The sequence below is a fragment of the Lissotriton helveticus genome, chromosome 3_1 (genome assembly GCF_964261635.1).
Source record: "Lissotriton helveticus chromosome 3_1, aLisHel1.1, whole genome shotgun sequence".
NCBI classification, from domain to species: domain Eukaryota; kingdom Metazoa; phylum Chordata; class Amphibia; order Caudata; family Salamandridae; genus Lissotriton; species Lissotriton helveticus.
Window position 1 is genome coordinate 560,471,387 of NC_136061.1, and position 17,871 is coordinate 560,489,257.

The following is a 17,871-nucleotide window of genomic DNA, read 5'->3' on the forward strand; positions in this document are numbered from 1 at the left end:
AGTTCTCTTGCATGGATTCGGAAATACTTTATCCCTATTACAGGGGCAATATGATTTACCACATCAAAAACTACAGCTGTCAAATAGGATCACCTATTTTCGACATGCTTAGCCACCTGTATCCGTGATGCCATGCACTATAACAGTTGTTAAACCTGGGCTATGGAGAAGACCTTCTTCACACTGCCTAATGTAGGCTGATGAGCAATACATACAGTGATCTTTGCAAGTAGAAATATGGCTGTTAGACAGAATGCTGTGCCATATAGGCCCCAGGTATGAGGTTGGTGGATATATGCCGTTGCCTTAAATTGTAAAGCGCTAAAGTGCTCTGATATCCATCGGGATCAAGTTTGCGCTATTTAAACTTTATAAATAAATATGTGTAGGGATACCATGTCACCAGCAATAACAATTCCTGACCAGTATCCTTGCACTTAAATCCATCTATTACTATTAGTTCATCTCCCCTCCCCCCTCCCCCCCCCCCTCCGAATGGGAAATAACATGTGGGCCCAGCATTACCAGGTCCAAATCCAGATTTGGCGGCTCTATTTTGAGGACCAATAAGCTTTGATTTACCACATTGTGCTAAATTGGAGTGGGGGGTAAGGCAGTGATGGCTGAAAGAAAAGCAGAGGCAAGTGTGCTGGCACAAGAAAACATTTGGTGCTCCTTTGTGCCATGGAAAGTTTCGGGTGGGTGCATCTGCAACCAAAGCCTAAAGAAAACTGGCTTTTCCAAATTTGTGATTTCCTTTTAGAAAATCGTAATTTTGCGAATCCCTATTTGTGATTGCGAATCTGTAGAAATCGCTATTTGATTAATACAGTGTTTCATACATATAATTTTGCGGTTCACTAATCGCGCTTCCTGCAGATTCACTATTTGGAAATCGCAAAGCCAATCGTTTGTACATATGGCCCAATGTGTATGATGTTTTGTTTGAATTTAGGGTAGTAGCCCCATAGGTGTTTTTAACAAAAATAGATAATTTAATTGTCTTGTAAATCTAAATTCGTTTAGAAAGTAAACTGCACATAATTCACAATAAACAGCATCAAATATCTAATCAGGAAAGACAATGAGATACATCTCTGCACCATTTGTGTTCCCATAAGAGGTTTCTTAGTGAAACTATGGTGTTTTTTATTATTGGGGAAAAAAGGGAAATAGAATCCAGAGGAAATTGAGTGACTTTACTCCAGGAATATTAATGCCTAGAACCCTTGAACCTTTTAGTGACCACCTTTGTGGCTTGTCACAGCATATGAAACTCAGATAACATATCAGCTATTACATGAATCATAACGTATTACATGCATTTAGGTCACATGTGTTTAGTTTTCTACATATCATCCATAGGATATTAGTTTTGTTCAAACCATCTTTATAATTTTCAGTTTGTATTTTGCACTAAGAGCCTTACTGTATCTTATTACTTAACGCTTGTTATGCGCAACTCTACTTATGATGTTGTTTACTCATTGGTGACACAACATTAAAAACTGGCATTTCATCATGTCTTAGAGTTTGTTTCAAGAACTGGTTGTGACCTTTGCCAATGAAGTTTAACCAGGATTAGCTGCACTAATATGTCTGTTGTAGTTACGTTAAGCACTGCTGGAGTCGAACTGAATCAGCAGACTGTTCTTTCTAGTAAAATTCACTCCAGTTCATACTGTAAGACTTCATTTAGAAGTGTAGACCATATAAGGTTTGTATTTTACTGTAATTATGTATATTATTATTTATGCTATTTGAATGCATGTTATGGTGTTGTGGTGAATACTAAACCCAATTCAAACATAGAAGAGATAAATAGTCATTTAAATGATGAGGCTGCTTTGTGTTTGCCAACAATATTTGTTTGACATGACACAGTCGTTCATGAGGGCTGTTCTTTTCTTTCCAAAAGGCTTGTGGAAATGCTGAATGTCTTCAAATCACATGCCAGGTTGGGAGGCTTGAGAGAGGAAAGAGTGCAATCCTGTTTGTAAGATCCCGACTTTGGACTGAGACATTCATGAAAGTGAGTGCCTAAAATTGTACAGCTTTTTCTTTATTTTCTTCAAAATTTAAGTTTGCGTGCTACTAATAGCCATCTTGTTTTTTTCTTGTCAAAAACAGACTGAAAACCAGAATCATTCTTTCTCTCTCACATCGTCCGCCTCTTTCCATGTGATAGAATTCCCTTACACAAACCTTCAGATTGCAGATATTCAGAATTCTACAGTGGTAAGTGAAGACACAGATGTTATCATACGGCAGCAATTCTTTAACCCCTGGGTTCCATAACAGCCTTTTTATCATGATTATCTCCATGTATACCCATTTCCAGTTGGCATTAATAACACTACTTTGTAGCCTGCACAAGAAACTTCTGCAAAGAAACACGACATGACGTAGACTTGACTGCCAATGTTATGAAAACCTATTCTATAGCTCTGTGCCAGACCTTCACATGGCCTACAGTTTCAATACTGAAGGGACTGAGAAGAGAAAAAACAATTTAAACACTTAAACACAGTGTATTCTGATGACCTCTTGGAAAAAAGGCCCTGAATTGACATCAGTGGTAATCAAGACTGGCTGGGTGATGGTACCTTCTTATGCGACTATTTAGAAATGGCAAACAGCCTTTACAATGCGGTCTGAACCACAAATAAGCTTTAAAACTCATTCCGTTACCAGGACTTGACTTAGGCAAAGCTTTGTTGGACTGATGTTGGACTTTAAGTCTAACACTTTCCATACTGTTGTGCAGACCGGAGTTGGAATCGTAAATTAAACTATTCCAAAGTCCAGCGCTTTCCCTAAGGCAAGTCGTTGCAACGACTTGCGTGATAAAGAAACTCATTGTAAAGACGCATTCATGGTTCAGATATCGTTGCATAGGCATGCGTGGCAAGTGCCTGTGTGGTTCCAATATACAGGCTTTAGAAATGGAACAAAGAAAAAAGGTGGACCCATAATTGGGACAATAACCCTGTTTTCATGAAAAGAATAACGTACCCAACACACACCTATATCACTAACTGTCCTTATCTGAAATAAACACGTTAGTGTTAGATTCCTTACCGTAGAATATCCCCAAGGGTCAGACTGGATCCGGAAGGTTTTCGCTAGCAGTACCTCTGCGCGTAAGTAGGTGACGTTGTGCGGCTCCACGTCCGTCGCTGGCATCGTATGCGCCGAGATGACATCACGGAGACTATTTGGGTGCCACCCATTCCCGCTGACGTCAGTTCTTTCTTTTTCCACCCCAGTAAGCCCTATGATTAATACCATCTGTTCCCATAATGTGAAGGTAGTAAACTACGCTGATGATACTCTGATCATCCTATCTCTGGATGGAATCCATTCTAACGCCCTAGAGGATTTTCATGCATGTATGCAGAACACTGCGCAGTGGTTACGTGACAACTCCTTACAATTCAATTCGAGTAAGGCCGAAATTTTACACTGCGCAGTTGGGAAGGTTGCCCGGCCTCTTCCTTGTAACTTTTGGCCTTTGGATACTTCCACCCCTCTGACGCCATCTAAGGCGGTGCGCAACTTGGGTGTCATGTTTCACACCAACTTGTCACTGGAGACTCAAGTGAACAAGACAGTGGGGTGCTGTTTCGGCCTCATGAGGGCCCTAAGGAAGATTCTTCCATTGCTCCCAGCGATGGCTAGAGCCTTGATTATTCAAGGCGTTATTTTGAGTAGACTTGACTACTGTAACACCTTACTATTAGAATCTCCTAAATATTTAATCCAGAGACTGCAGCGTGTTCAGAACACAGCAGCAAAATTGGCCTTGTCCAGACCAAGGGGCTCCTCTGCCTCACTGTGCTTAGCTGATCTACACTGGCTTCCGGTGCAGCAAAGAATACTCTTCAAATCACTGTGTATTGGATTCAGGGCACTGCATGGATTTGGCCCTAGGCCACTGCAGAAGAAAATGGTCTGGTACACACTCACCCGGAGTCTTCGCTCCTCTTCTGCCTACCTGGCAAGTGTTCCCAGGTTTCACAAGGCCAGACTGGGTGGAAGATCCTTCAGTTTCGCTGCTGCAAAACTTTGGAATGAGCTTCCGCTGGAAATTAGACAATGCAGTACTCTGTCCCTGTTTAGGAAAGAGATTAAAACATGGCTGTTCCCTAGAAATTAATTCTGTTGGGCCGTAACAATGCTCATGTTGGCTGTATTCCTTCTTCAGCCATTTCTCTTGCTCCTGCTGGTCTGCATCTCACGTTTCTTCTAGCGCCAGGGTACCCGTAGGGTGTTTGTTGCGTTTTATAAATGCCATATACATACATACATACATACAGTAGGCGCAGATCCGGTTAGAGCACGTACCTTAGTCACTTTTTTACTATCTTTTTGAGACTTTTGTCTCCTGTAATTTTGAATCTACTCTGGTGCACATAGGGATGCCTGGTTTTAAGTCTTGCAGGGCTTGCCGTCGCAATATGTCAGTGGCGGTCCCCCACGACGTCTGTCTCTACTGCCTGGAGAACGACCACGTCTCCCGGTCCTATATGGACTGTCGGGCCCTGGCCCCGAAGGCCTTGAGGGAGCGGCGCCGGAATCTGATTGAGGTCCGGCACTCGTCCCAGCGGCGTTCACGGTCCAGGGGCCGCTCCAGGGAATGCTCGCAGGGCCACCGTCATCGCTCCTCGGGTTCCAAGTCTTCACCCTCGGATTCGGGTAAGAGACGACACAAAAAGAAGTTGAAGAAGCATTGTCGCTCTCCGACGCCCCCCCGTCGGTCTCCGGATGCGGACGAGGGGGACAGGGGTTCTACCCCTGCGGCTTCTTTGGAGCCCGGTAGTCCCGCGGCCTCACCACCTTATCCGGGTCCGTCGCGACTCTCGCTTAGGTGCAAGAATTTCTTGCTACTATGGGACACCTGTTTAGGCCTCAGGCTCCCCCCGGCGCACCCTCGGCCCCCACGGTCCCTTGTCAGGATCCTGTCGGGCCGCCGGCGCCACATGATCTTGCGCCACATGATCTTGCGCCGCAGGCTCTGGCCATGGCGCCACCCTCGGCCCCGCCTCTGGCGCCACAGTGGATGCCATTGGTTCCGCCCCTGCCAGGTTCCAGGACAATTTTGTTCCTACTTGGAATCCGCATTGGGACTCGGCGCCGGTTCGGCCCCGTCCGGCGCCGATCCCGACACCCTTTGCAATGCCGTTTGTTCCTGCCCCTGCCCTGCTGCGGTCTGTACCACATTCGGTGGAGGTGGAGGACGACTGGGAGGGGTCCGAGGACACTTTTACTCGTCAGTGTGACTCTGAGCAGGACTGGGCAGACGAGTTAGAGGAGGCCGGCGGCTTTGATGTCTCCTCTGACCCGGGGTTTGCCTCTCCTCTGCCTACCATGGAGGAGGGCACTTCTTAAATGATGGAGCTCTGTCGGGCAGCTGAGGTCTTCAACCTTGACCTCCCTACGGTGGCCCTGAAAATGAATCTCCTCACTGAGGTGCTCTAGACGTCGTCCCCTTCGTCGGAGGCCCTGCTGCCATTTAATGACCCCCTCACTGACGTCTTACTGGGCACTTGGTCGCGGCCAGCCACAGGGTCCCTGTGGATAAGAACGTCGCCAGGCATCCTCGCCCGGCGCCGGGTGACCCTGCCTTTCTGACCACTCATCCTATGCCAGAGAGCCTGGTCATCTAAGCTTTGACGTCCCAGAGTGCCTTTCCCACGGCTCCGCCGGATAAGGACTCTAAGAAGCTGGAGCAGTTCGGCAAGCGGTTGTTCTCTTCAACCAGCTTAGGGCTGCCGTCTGTGAATACTGCATGCCTATTGGGCTGCTATTCCCACGCGGTGTGGGATGCAGTTGCATAGGTGTTGCCTCAGTGTCCTGAAGAGACCCAAGCTGTGCTGTCCCAAACTCCCAAACTGTTGCCGAGGGTATAGATGCGGCTAAGTTCGCCATTCGGTGTGGTTTGGACACCGCGGACTCACTAGGTAGAGCAATTTCTACTACTGTGGCGCTTCGTCGCCACGCCTGGGTGAGATCTACCGGGTTCTCGCCAGATGTAGGGAGCTCACTCATGGACATGTCCTTTGATGGCACTCGCCTGTTTGGCGATAATGTGCGCTTGAGCGTTTTAAGGACTTGCAGGCCACGGCCAAGTCCTTAGGTCTTTCCACGAAAAGCCCAGCCGCTCCTGGTTTCCGTTCCTTTCGTGGCAACGGAAGGGGCACCCAGGCTTGTTCCTTCAGCAAGCCTGTGCAGAACCAGCCTCAGCGCGTCCGCGGTTTCCGCAGGGGTGGGTCTGGGACTCAGCATGGGGGGTCAGTCCACCTCCGCCCCCGCTGCTTCTACCTCCAAACCTTCCTAATCCGAGCTTTGGGGGGCACCCCATGCCAGTGGGTTGCAGGATCCACCATCACCACGCCCACTGGCACGCTATCACATCATACAAGTGGGTGTTGCAGATCATCCACCAGGTTTACTCCCGTCCCTTTCAGTCCACCCCTCCAGCCATGCCACCTCAGTACAACCGCATGTTGGGGGAACACTTGGTACTTCTCCAGCAGGAAGTCACAACCCTCTTGGCCAAGGAAGCCATCAAGTGCGTTCCTGTGCCAGAAGCAGGGAATGGTTGTTATTCCTACTACTTTCTGGTCCCCAAGAAGGACAAAGGGGGTCTGCGTCCCATCTTGGAACTCCGGAACGTCAATCTTTTCCTCCGGAAGGAGAAGTTCAAGATGCAGACTCTGGCTCAGGTCTTGGCTGCCCTTGACCCTGGAGACTGGATGGTAGCTATGGACTTGCAGGATGCATATTTTCACATACCCTTCCTGCCGGCCCACCGGCGTTACCTGTGGTTCACGGTAGGCCAGGAGCATTTTCAGTTTGCCATGCTCCCCTTCGGCCTTACCAGCGCCCCTCGGGTGTTCACGAAAATGATGGCGGTGGTCGCAGCTCATCGGCGCAGGTCAGGGGTGTCAGTCTTCCCCTACCTCGACGACTGGTTGTTGAAGGCGGGCTTGCCCCAGGCAGTCGTCTCTCACCTTAAGACTACGGCCGACCTCCTGCATTTGCTGGGATTCTCCATCAACGTGCCAAAGTCGCACCTGCGTCCCTCTCAGAAGCTCCCCTTCATCGGAGCGGTTCTGGATTCAACACGGTTTCGGGTCTATCCTCCCGAGCAGCGAGTCCAGGATATTCAGGCTATGATTCCGATCTTTCAGCCTCTATCCCGGGTTTCAGTCAGGATATCCCTCCGGCTCCTGGGCCTGATGGCCTCCTGCATCCTGCTAGTGCAACATGCCAGATGGCATATGCGGGCTCTGTAGTGGCACCTGAAGTTCCAGTGGGTGCAGCATCAGGGCAACCTGTCCGATCATGTCCAGATCTTGGAGGGCACTGCACAAAAATTGCAGTGGTGGCTCACGAATCACGATTGGGTCAATGGCAGATCCCTCTCCCTTCCCCAACCGGAGCACACAGTGGTGACAGATGCGTCCCTCCTGGGATGGGGAGGCCACTTGAGAGAGGCGGAGAACAGGGGCCTCTGGTATCCGGCGGAGTCCCTGCTCCATATCAACTTTTTGGAGCTTTGGGCGATCTGACTTCCACTGAAGGCATTCCTACCCTCTGTCCAGGGAAGTGTAGTGCAGGAGTTCACGGACAACATCACCGCCATGTGGTATTGCAACAAACAGGGCGGGGTGGGTTCCTGGACCCTATGTCAGGAGGATCTGCGCCTCTGGACAGGGCTGGAACATCAAGGCATTACCTTGGTGGTTCAACACCTGGCAGTTTCTCTGAACGCCAGGGTGGACGAACTCAGCTGCCGGTGCTTGATGGATCACGAATGGCGTCTGAAATCGGACGTGGCGCAAGGTCTCTTTCAGCAGTGGGGAGAGCCTTGGTTAGATCTATTCGCCACCGAAGAGAACGCGCAATGTCATCAGTTCTGCGGGGAATTGCCTAGGCGGCACTCCCAGGTGACGCTTTTCATCGCGAGTGGAGTTGCGTTCTATTGGATGCCTTTCCGCCTATACCACTTCTGCCCAGAGTGCTGAAGAAGATTCGGCTCAACTGGGCCCAAGTCATCCTTGTGGCTCCGGATTGGGCATGAAGATACTAGTATCCCGAGCTACTCAGCATGGCTATCGATCCCCCGATCAGACTGCCTCTTCGGGAGGATCTTCTGTCACAGCAGCAGGGGACGGTCCACGCCCGAACCTGTCCTGCCTCCACCTCCATGTGTGTAGATTGAGCGGTGATAGTTGATGGCTTCCAATCTTCCTCCCGAAGTCTGTGATGTCATTCTGGCAGCCAGGCATCCCTCACTAAAACGGTTTACGCCTGCAGGTGGAATATATTTGTGGCATGGTGCACAGCAAAGGCTGTGGATCCCCTTTCTGCCCCTCTTTCAAAAGTTCTTCTGTTCCTCCTTTCTCTGGCCCATAAGAGCTCTGCTCGGGGCACTATCAAGGGCTATCTCTCTGCCCTTTCCGCCTTTTTAAGGCTTCCAGATCAGCCTTCTCTTTTCAAGTCCCCTGTTGTTAGTCGTTCCTTGAAGGGCATTACACACATGTTCCCTCTGGTCCGCTTTATAATGCCTCAGTGGGACTTGAATCTAGTGTTGACTTATTTGATGTGCGCTCCCTTTGAGCCGCTTCACAACTGTCCCTTATGTCTTCTCACCTTAAAGACTGCTTTCCTGGTTGCTATCACCTCTGCCAGAAGAGTGAGTGAGCTCCAGGCTCTTTCTTCTAAACCTCCTTTCCTTTCTGTTCACCCGGACAAGGTGGTGTTAAGGATCCATCCTTCTTTTCTGCCCAAGGTTGTCATGCCCGTCCACATCTGGCAGACCATCACTTTGCCCACCTTCTTTCCGCTTCCGCATCCTTCGAAAAAGGAAGAAAGGCTCCATCGTCTGGACCCAAAACGTGCGCTCTCGTTCTATCTGAATCGCACACAACAGTTCCGAGTGGATGATTAACTCTTTGTTGACTACGTGGGCGCCAAGAAAGGTCGGGCTGTGCACAAACGATCCATCTCTCGGTGGGTCGTTCTGTGTATTAAAAACCTGTTACTCCTTGGCTAAGAAGGAGCCTCCTCCTCGGGCCACTACTGCTCTGGGGCGGGAAGTCCCTTTGCAGGATATCTGTCAGGCAGCTACGTGGTCCTCGCTGCATACCTTTACCAAGCATTATTGCCTTGACAGCCAAGTCTGGAGAGATGGCTTCATTGGCCGTTCTGTTCTCCGGGATTTTCTGGTGTGATCTTAGTTCGTAGATCCACCACAGAGGTTGGTATTGCTGGGGTATCCCAGTGCCAGGATGCCCGCAGGGTTGGAGTGCGCTCTACAAATGTTAAAAATAAATAAATAAATCTATGCTACGGTAAGGAATCTAGCACTAACTTGTTTCTTTCAGATGAACAAGTTACTTACCTTCTGAACGATAGATCTGTAAGAAACATTTGTTAGTTTTAGATTCCTTACCGCCCTGCCCATCCTCCTAGATCTGCGAACTGATTTCTAGGGTTAAGGTCATCCCTGTTGGGGCCCTAGATTTATGCACCACTGTTCAGTATCTTGCTTGGCTCTGCGTTCCTGGCGCAGAAAGTAGTGTACAGAACTGACGTATTCTCCGTGACGTCATCTCAGCGCATACGATGCCAGCGAAGGACGCGGAGCCGCACAACCCCACCTATTGACCTGCAGAGGTACTGCCAGCAAAAACTTTCCGTATCCAGTCGGACGCCTGGGGATATTCTACAGTAAGGAATCTAACACTAACTAATGTTTCTTACAGATATATCGTTACCGAAGGTAAGTAACTTGTTCATCAATGTGCACTTTAATTTTGACCTGGACCACAGATAAGGGGTGATAATAGACTACTTGACATTGGTTGCCTGTGGCGTTCAGTATCCTGTACACCACAGTCAGTGGTATCTTCTGGGCATCTGTTCTTTGCAAAAAGCTAATTCTGAATTGATGCCAGTATCCCAAATGAAAAGGCAGGCCGAGTAACCGTGAATGCTTGATACACTGTCTCAAAATCCAGGTGAGAGACTAGTACTTGATACAGCAGGGGAGTTTTTTTGAGGGTAGAAAATTATAAAATTATAGAAAAAGTAGCAAAATAAGTTGTAACCGGAGGGCTACTTTCAGAACGTTTATGTAGACTGAACAAATACATAATCCTTTTTGGATCCTAATTACATGTTTTGTCTCTGATGTATAAACAACATAAGGTAACCGTGTGATACTAAGCGGTGTTACTGCAAATATTCTGGAATGATGTTTTTTAACAAAATGCCACCATTTATGCATCTACTCAGTGTCATGCCAAAATATATAAACATTGTTTTATCCAAAATGGCAAGAAGTTCAGGGAAATGCCCCAGGGGATGAATAAAAAGATGCTAGTGGGAGGGTCTGAAGAAGGGTACTTTTTGTATAACAAATGCAAATAGGCAGCTTTCAGCTGAATTGTTCGAGAATCCAAGCAAATGAGAGACTTGTTGTATACCTTTTTGTTTCTCAATATTTTCTTTTTCTTCTACTAGGTTGTTACCAACGTTCTGTGGGTTAATCCGACAACAAATTTGCCTGTGCCTGTGTGGGTCATAATTCTAGCCGTTCTTGCAGGCTTGTTGTTGTTATCCCTTCTGGTTTTTGTGATGTACAAGGTAAGGAGTGCTACTTAGAGTCATTGGTTCCTCTATTTTGAGTAATCTAAAGAAAACATTGTTATCGTGGTTCTAATTTGGTAAGTACCTGGCGTAAAACATGTATAACAAACTAAGCAGCCTCATATAAATCTGGTCCCATTTAGCATCATACCAAATGATATTTAATTTACAGTTTAAGTTATTTTTTTTTCATGAAACCTAAATGCAGAGCATTCATACTATTTTCTATACAGTTGACCCCCCCCCCCCTTTCTGCTATGCTCTCGCACAACCCAACACAAACAGTGTTTCATTGACAATTAAGCCAAATCAGATTGTGCCCACTTGCACAAAAGGGAGAATTGAAGGAAGGCGGATGAACTGTGTTTTAAGTATGTAATAGGAGTACTAGACAAACAAGGCACTCAAGGAAAGACAAATGTGCTTTAGGTTATAGACACCGAATTGCTACTAGTTTTGGTATAATATAAAGCATCCACCCAGTCAAAAATTAGAGCTCCAGCAATATAAAACTTTCACGTGTATTGAGGTGAAGTTTGCCTCTGACAAATATGCAATGGCAACTTTCATAAGAGGAATTAAAAAAAACTAGCACATCACCGTGAAGAATTCAGTGTACATTATCTGGCCCAAGAGAATGTTTTCACATGCCTTGGAATAGAAAAAGGGGTAAGGATAAATGAAGCATGCCGGTGTCGCTAACCTAGAGTCAAGTGCAACATGCAATCTGACCCCCCTCTGTATGCAACAGTGTGTGCTGTGCGCCAACCTCAGCACAGATGAGCTTGAAAGAGGCCCAGAAATGTAAGGTCATTTCAGACACTCTTTGCAGGGCTAGAGAGGATGGCTGGTTTTGATCACCTGCGAGACAATCAGTGGGTGCACGATCCATCTCCCTCTTGCTGACCACAAGTCTTATTAGCACGCGAGGGGCCAGCAGAAACTTCATCCTGAGACCGGTGCTTTGTTAATGTGCACTGGCCCATGGCTTTTGGCAACAATGACATATGGTACTGAAACTCTACTTTGCTTTGGTAAGAGAAGGGATATATCCCCATCAATAATCACACTAACCTATACAGCAGACATCAACTTTGATTGACTGGCTAATGGGCAATCAAAGAAGAGACAATTGGGATATATCCAATTATTCCGGAAGAGGACCTCTTCCAAAAGAATCGTATATAGCAACATTGTTTCTTCTCTGCAGTACAGTTTAATGTGATTATTGTTTTTGGGAGGATATATTGTGGTAATGTCCCTATCTCTGCCTCCTGATCATGAACATTGCATATTCCCATAAGCCAGTACCCTTTAGACTTACGCTTTCAATGTTCAGCCCGAAGCACATACCAGTGATCACTTCAAAAAGTAGCAAATTGCATGAAGTAAAAATTCCAGAGGTTATAAATATTCAGTATTTTGATATGCACAAAGGTGCACAAAGGAATTGGGTTCCAATCATATCGCTTCTCTTGTTATCTCCCTTTTCCCTGCTTTAGTTTGTTTTCTTTATACTCCTATATTCTTTATGTATCTTTATATTTTCTAGGCTAGTCTTTCATTTGCAAAATACAGTAGCGCATTTCATTGTACCTTAATAATATTTTTACAGTTCTTTGTTCTTAGATTTGTTCTAGCCTTTTTTGGTTCGCCATGATCGTTATGTTCATTTTATTATGTCAAAAAAATGCAAACACTGTTAAATAAATAAAGAAATCTCTGGTCATTCATAGTGTGTAAATACCTGTGAACAGGTTAATTAATATCTTGGCTTCTGTTTTACCAACTTTTTATTTACCACATACCAAAAACAGAAACACTAGAACCTTTCTACATGCTAAATGTTACTTTCTTATTTTAGTTTGGCTTCTTCAAACGTGTGAGACCACCACAGGAAGAACAGGAAAGGGAGCAGCTTCAGCCCCATGAAAATGGTGAAGGAACAACAGATGCTTGAAGAATATTTAAGACTCTACTAATGACACTGCCTTCCTTCGTTTGGAACTATTTCATTTTTTTAATATGAGCGGTTGACGCTTATGAACAGCACTATTGATTGGTACTAGGGGATAACTATTCCAACATTTTCTGATCAATCGATCGTATTTTTTTATAGAACAGTTGTTTTTTTTAACTGATGTATCTATACGGATATGGTGTATAGCACAAAAGATCCTATGCAATTTAGTTTATAATGAATTTGTTTTACGAAATGATGTTGATGCTAAAGGAGGTTCCACCCTATAAAACTATAGCCATTAACTTGGCAAACTGTGTTAAAGACAGTAATTGATATTACTATTGGGATTCTGAGCCACAAGCAATGTGCTGTTTTTCAGGATAGGATTCTCTTTTTGTTTATAAACACTGCTGCACCCTTCCTTTTGTACTCTTAGTAAATTCTGTGGCTATTTTTGATCTGTGGATTATTTTTTATTTTGCAATTGCTTAGTTTTGTATTGTATGATTTCCAGTAGTAAATTACAGTTTGCATCTTCCATTCCCTAACTTTAGACCCACCAACTGAAACGTTTAATATTTGCGGGACTGGTTTAATTGTAGAAATATGTTTCATAAACATTTAAAAACATCACCAAAAATATTTCCTTACAGGCTGAGAAAAAAATTGACAATCCGAATATGCCTGCGCAAAAACCACTATCTCATATTAATTAACATTATTGCTTTATTCACATTTTTATAAATGAAATCTGAAGCACTTTTATCTCACTTTCCTTTCTCCGTTCTGAGCGTGTGCTTTGGCTATTAATGTGCGGGTAGGTGAACATGCCTGCTGTTCTATAATTGATGCTGGACACCATTTTTAAAAGGATGAACCAGTTTGTTTACGCTCCCAACCTATGGCATATATACTTGTGATATGTGCTCATGGCGATGACAACTACTGTATGGATATTGGACCTTATAAATCGCTGTAGGTTTTTAGCCCATTGTTTTGTTGTGGTGTTTTGCATAACACCACCTACATTATTTAAGTGCATTGAGCTATTGTGATGGTTTAACATGAACTATTAAATGTTATTGACTGAAAATCTTTTTGTCTTTTTGTCCCCTTTTCTACACAAGTATGACTTGTCGGAAACAGAAATTAATGTTTTATTTTAGGAGACAATCATTGAACAGTTAACATCAATCTGCTTGCATTTGATATTTGCTATCTGCTGTGCAGAGTCACAATGCTCTTTGATATCTCCATTGTTATTAACTAAGCCTCCTTCTCTGATCACTTATGTTAATGTTGCTGACTGATTTTGGCCTGAGGCTAATGAGCAAGATTAATTTAGTACCACACACGTTTTTCAACTAAATTACTCTGAAAGGAATTCTTCCAATCCTCATCTTACCATACAAATCTTCATGTACAACACAATTTTTTATCTTCAAGACTCAACAGCTTTTTATCTAGGACGTAACAGGTATCTGTGTGCTGTTTTCAGTAAATATTGAGTGCAACGGATCGACTGCTCTTGAGGCTCTAGAATTGGCAAGTCGGACTTTTCTTCACTCGCTGCCTATCACAAAACACATACATTTGAAAGTCATATATATCATCCATCCCACCTGCCATGCCCAAAGTCCTCATTCCGCAAAATTCCAGTGCTTGTAAGCTCTCAGGACTTTGACGTCCTGAATGGAAAACCACTTATCTGCTCCAGTACAGGGTAGAGAGTTATTGCTGCACAATGCTGAATAGAGTAGCTTTCAAGGTGAGACATGACTAATCACCCCCTCTTTGGAATAGACTAAAAGGCCTGGCACTTCTTTTAGCGTGTGTTGCTGTTAACAGTCCTCCCCCAAAGGTTCTAATTTAATTTGTAAAAAAAAGTGTAGGCTAACTTTTACAGCAAAAGGGGATTGAGAATAATTTAAATGTGCAACTGGGACATTGTGTCTTAACATTAGGAAACAAGCACTGGTAAAGCCAATAGATCTGTCTTTAGCCATCTGGTGCAAGGGTTATTTTTTTATTTCACGCTTCTGCCACAAAAATAAAAATTAAGGACAAGTTCTGAATTTTGGGAGAAGATTCCTGAAAAATTTGGAAGTTTTGGCAAAAAAAATGAAGAACGTCAAACAAGAAGGTATCGGAGAAGGGAAAGGACCTCCGATCACAAAACCCGTCGGGAGATCCCTTTGAAACACCTCACTACGCACTTGGAATGAGAATGTGGTAAGATAGAGATCATGGGAAAAAAACCTATCTGATAGAGACTACTAGCCGCAGAATCCTTAACGTAGAATTATCCCCAGGCGTGAGACTGGATCCGGAAACTTTTTGCCCAGCATCCCTGCGCACCGATGGGACGGCATCACGCGGCTCCGCCAAGGCGTCGCCCGCGTACGTGACTTCAGCGAGGTCACATAAGTCCCACCCCGCCTACGTCAGTTTTTACCTTTTCCGCATGCAACGCGGATCCGGTTCATGCTTGGGCCCGTTTCGGCTTTTTCCCTTCTTTCCCTTGTGTGTTGTGGGAACAGTGTGTGGATGCCTTCGGGCTTCAAGTCTTGTACGTCTTGTGGGCGCTTGATGTCGGCAACGGATCCTCAACTCATTTGCATGTGGTGTTTGAGGGAGGACCAGGGCTCCACTGATTGCGAGGCATGCCAGCGTTCGAAGCCGAAGTCATGGCAGGAGCGCCGGATGAAACTTCTTTCGGCTCGCCTGTCCAGATCGACTTTGTCTACCTGCTCCGCCTCTGCGGAAGGTTCTCAGAGCGGCCGTCATCGCCGTCACCCTCATCCCTCTCCTGTGCCGCAAGAGTGTTGCTTGCCTGTGGGTAAGTGTCGCAGCTTGTCCCCGAGGGCTGGTTGGGGGCGTGGGCTCTCCGCGGGTGATACGGCCCTGCGTGTCATCCCCCGATGCACCGTTCCCCGGTATGGGGGCGACGAGAGCCCAGATGGAGATATATGCAGCGGTTTTGCAGGCCTTGCTGGCTTCTCCTTCTCCTTCACCTCTTGGGATGGCGGCGGATCCCCTGCGCCATGCGGGACCCTCCGTGGCGTCGCCGGTGGCTTCGGCCCCTGTGCCGGCTAGTCCAGATCCAGGCTCAGAGGATGTGGTGCCGTTGGGGCGCGGCCCTTCGGGTTTCCCTCCTTTGGACCACAGCGCCTCTGCTTCGCCGTAAACTCCTGCGGGAGTCCCTGTGGTGTCGCAGGAGGTCGCCGGGGCTCAGGTCGCATCCCGAGTCCCCCTCGGCCCTTTCGACAGGTGGCAACGCTGTCTGAGGCTGAGGTGATGCTACCACGGCGCTGGCAGCTGCTGGCCCTGGCGGCACCACAGGGGTCGGCAGACCCCTCTCAACCTGTTTTGAGTCGGGGCTGGAAGGGGACCCCTCGCTCCTCTCCGGGGCCTTTTGTCCACCCACGCAGGCGGCTGCCTCGTCGGAGGTCGAGTCAGGCCGGCAGCGCCACAGGGGTCGGTGGGCCCCTCTCGTCCCCTTGTGGGTCGAGGCTGGCGGGGACTCCTAGTGGGGCCCCTGGTCCCTCTCGTCCCACCGTGCAGGTGGGTGCCTCGCCGAAGGTCTAGTCGGACTTGCCGCCGCCACGGGGGTTGGTGACTCTCCCTCGTTCCCCCAAGAGCTGAAGCTGGCGGGGCATTCCTTGTCACTCTCAGGTGGCTTCTCGTCCACCTCGGCTCCGTCCCAGCCCCACTCCCCGGCGCCGGGTGGAGAGGTGGAGGCCCGGCCAGCGTCTCATGTGGTGTTGGAAGACGACAACTATGCCCTGCTCCAGGTCGCGGATTCTACAGCGCCGGACAGGCGTCAGGTCGTGGATTCGTCCTGGGACGTTCCCTCTTCTCCAGAGGTTGCGCGCCTGCTGGTGTCATCCTCACCGTAGACGGGCCCCCGCGTCATGGCGTTCTCCCCGGCGCTATCAAAAGACGGCTCCTTGCCGTCGCCGCGGCCTATGCCAGAGGAACCACAGGCCCCCCACTCTTCGGCTCCTCTTTCTCACTGTCGGTCTTGGCCCTTGCATACTCCGGCTGGCTTCGGGACGGCCGCCTTAGTCTACAGCCGTCCCCCATGGAGGAGCTGCTTTCTCCACCAAGGGGCCCTACGGAGGCGGGTGCGGCCTTCGCTCGCGCTGTTTCCACGGCTGTGGGGATTCTGCGCATGGGAGATCCGGCTGCCCATTTCCCCGCGGATTATCTTTTGGAGGTTCTCCACAAGGGCTCTGGTGGACGGGAGCTACTGCTCCCCTTTGAAGGTTCACTCAATTCCTCTCTGACGGGGACTTGGGGACGCCCCGCCACGAGGGATCCGGTGCCTCAACACCTTCTTCATCGACACCTTCCGGCGCCGCATGACACAGCGTGTCTTTCCCTCCACCCCTCTACCAGTGGGCCCCTGTTGCGGACTGCCTTTCCTTCCCTATCGTCGCTGTTGGCTTCACCTTCCCGGGAGACCCGCTGGCTGGACTCTTGGGGCCGCAATATGTTTGCTTCGACCAGTGCGGATCTGCGGGCTCTTAACACCTTGTGTGTGTTGGCTAGGGCCACCTCTTGTTTGTGGGACTCCGCGGAATCCCTTGGATCCGCAGCTTCTCAAGAGGGTGCTAGCATTGATTTGTGGCACCATGCGTTGGATGGCCGGAAGCTGGTGGCGTTTGTTTTTCGCTCTGCTCTGGACATCTCGGAGTTGCTGGGTTGTGCCATGGCTTCGTCAGTGGCCCTTCGTCACCATGCTTGGCTTCGAGATAGTGTGTTCCGGGAAAATGTGCAGGAATGGCTGGTGGATCTTCCCTTTGAAGGCTCCCTTTTGTTCCACGCCCCGGCGGACTCAGCCATCCGGAGGTTTTTTGCTGGGCTTCGGCCTCCTCCTCCTTCTACTCCCCCTCATTGACCGGTGAGTTTGTCTAGCTCTTGGTGATCTTCTTCCTTTTGGACGAGTCGCCCTTGTGGTTCTGGTTCTGTGTGTTTTATGGCCACTCGAGTTCTCCTTTTGGGAGCTGTGGTTCTGTTGGCTGCTGGACGGCCCTTCTTTGCTGTGTGTTTTTGCTGGGTTACCTGCTGCAGGTTGGCCTGAGATTAGGTCTCCTGTCTTTTCGCCTGGGCTGATTGATGAGCCCTCTGCAGGGGTTTTCTCCCCTCGACTTTTTCTGTTGTACTCTGCTGCGGAAGTTCTTCCTAAGAGGGTTCTCATGTCATGGGACTTAACTTACCCTATGTGGGGTAGTGGTAGCTGT

General features: G+C 47.8%; 1 protein-coding gene across 1 annotated transcript in view; it reads left to right on the plus strand.

The window, feature by feature from the left end:
- The window catches only part of ITGAV (integrin subunit alpha V), a 402,152-nt gene extending 388,434 nt beyond the window's left edge, over positions 1–13,718 (plus strand). Inside the window, exons 27-30 of the mRNA XM_078680488.1 lie at positions 1,919–2,032; positions 2,131–2,238; positions 10,537–10,659; positions 12,527–13,718. Of these exons, the coding sequence (XP_078536614.1) occupies positions 1,919–2,032; positions 2,131–2,238; positions 10,537–10,659; positions 12,527–12,622 (441 nt within the window). The 3' untranslated portion in view covers positions 12,623–13,718. The remainder of the gene's footprint in view (positions 1–1,918; positions 2,033–2,130; positions 2,239–10,536; positions 10,660–12,526) is intronic.
- The last annotated feature ends 4,153 nt before the right edge of the window (positions 13,719–17,871 follow it).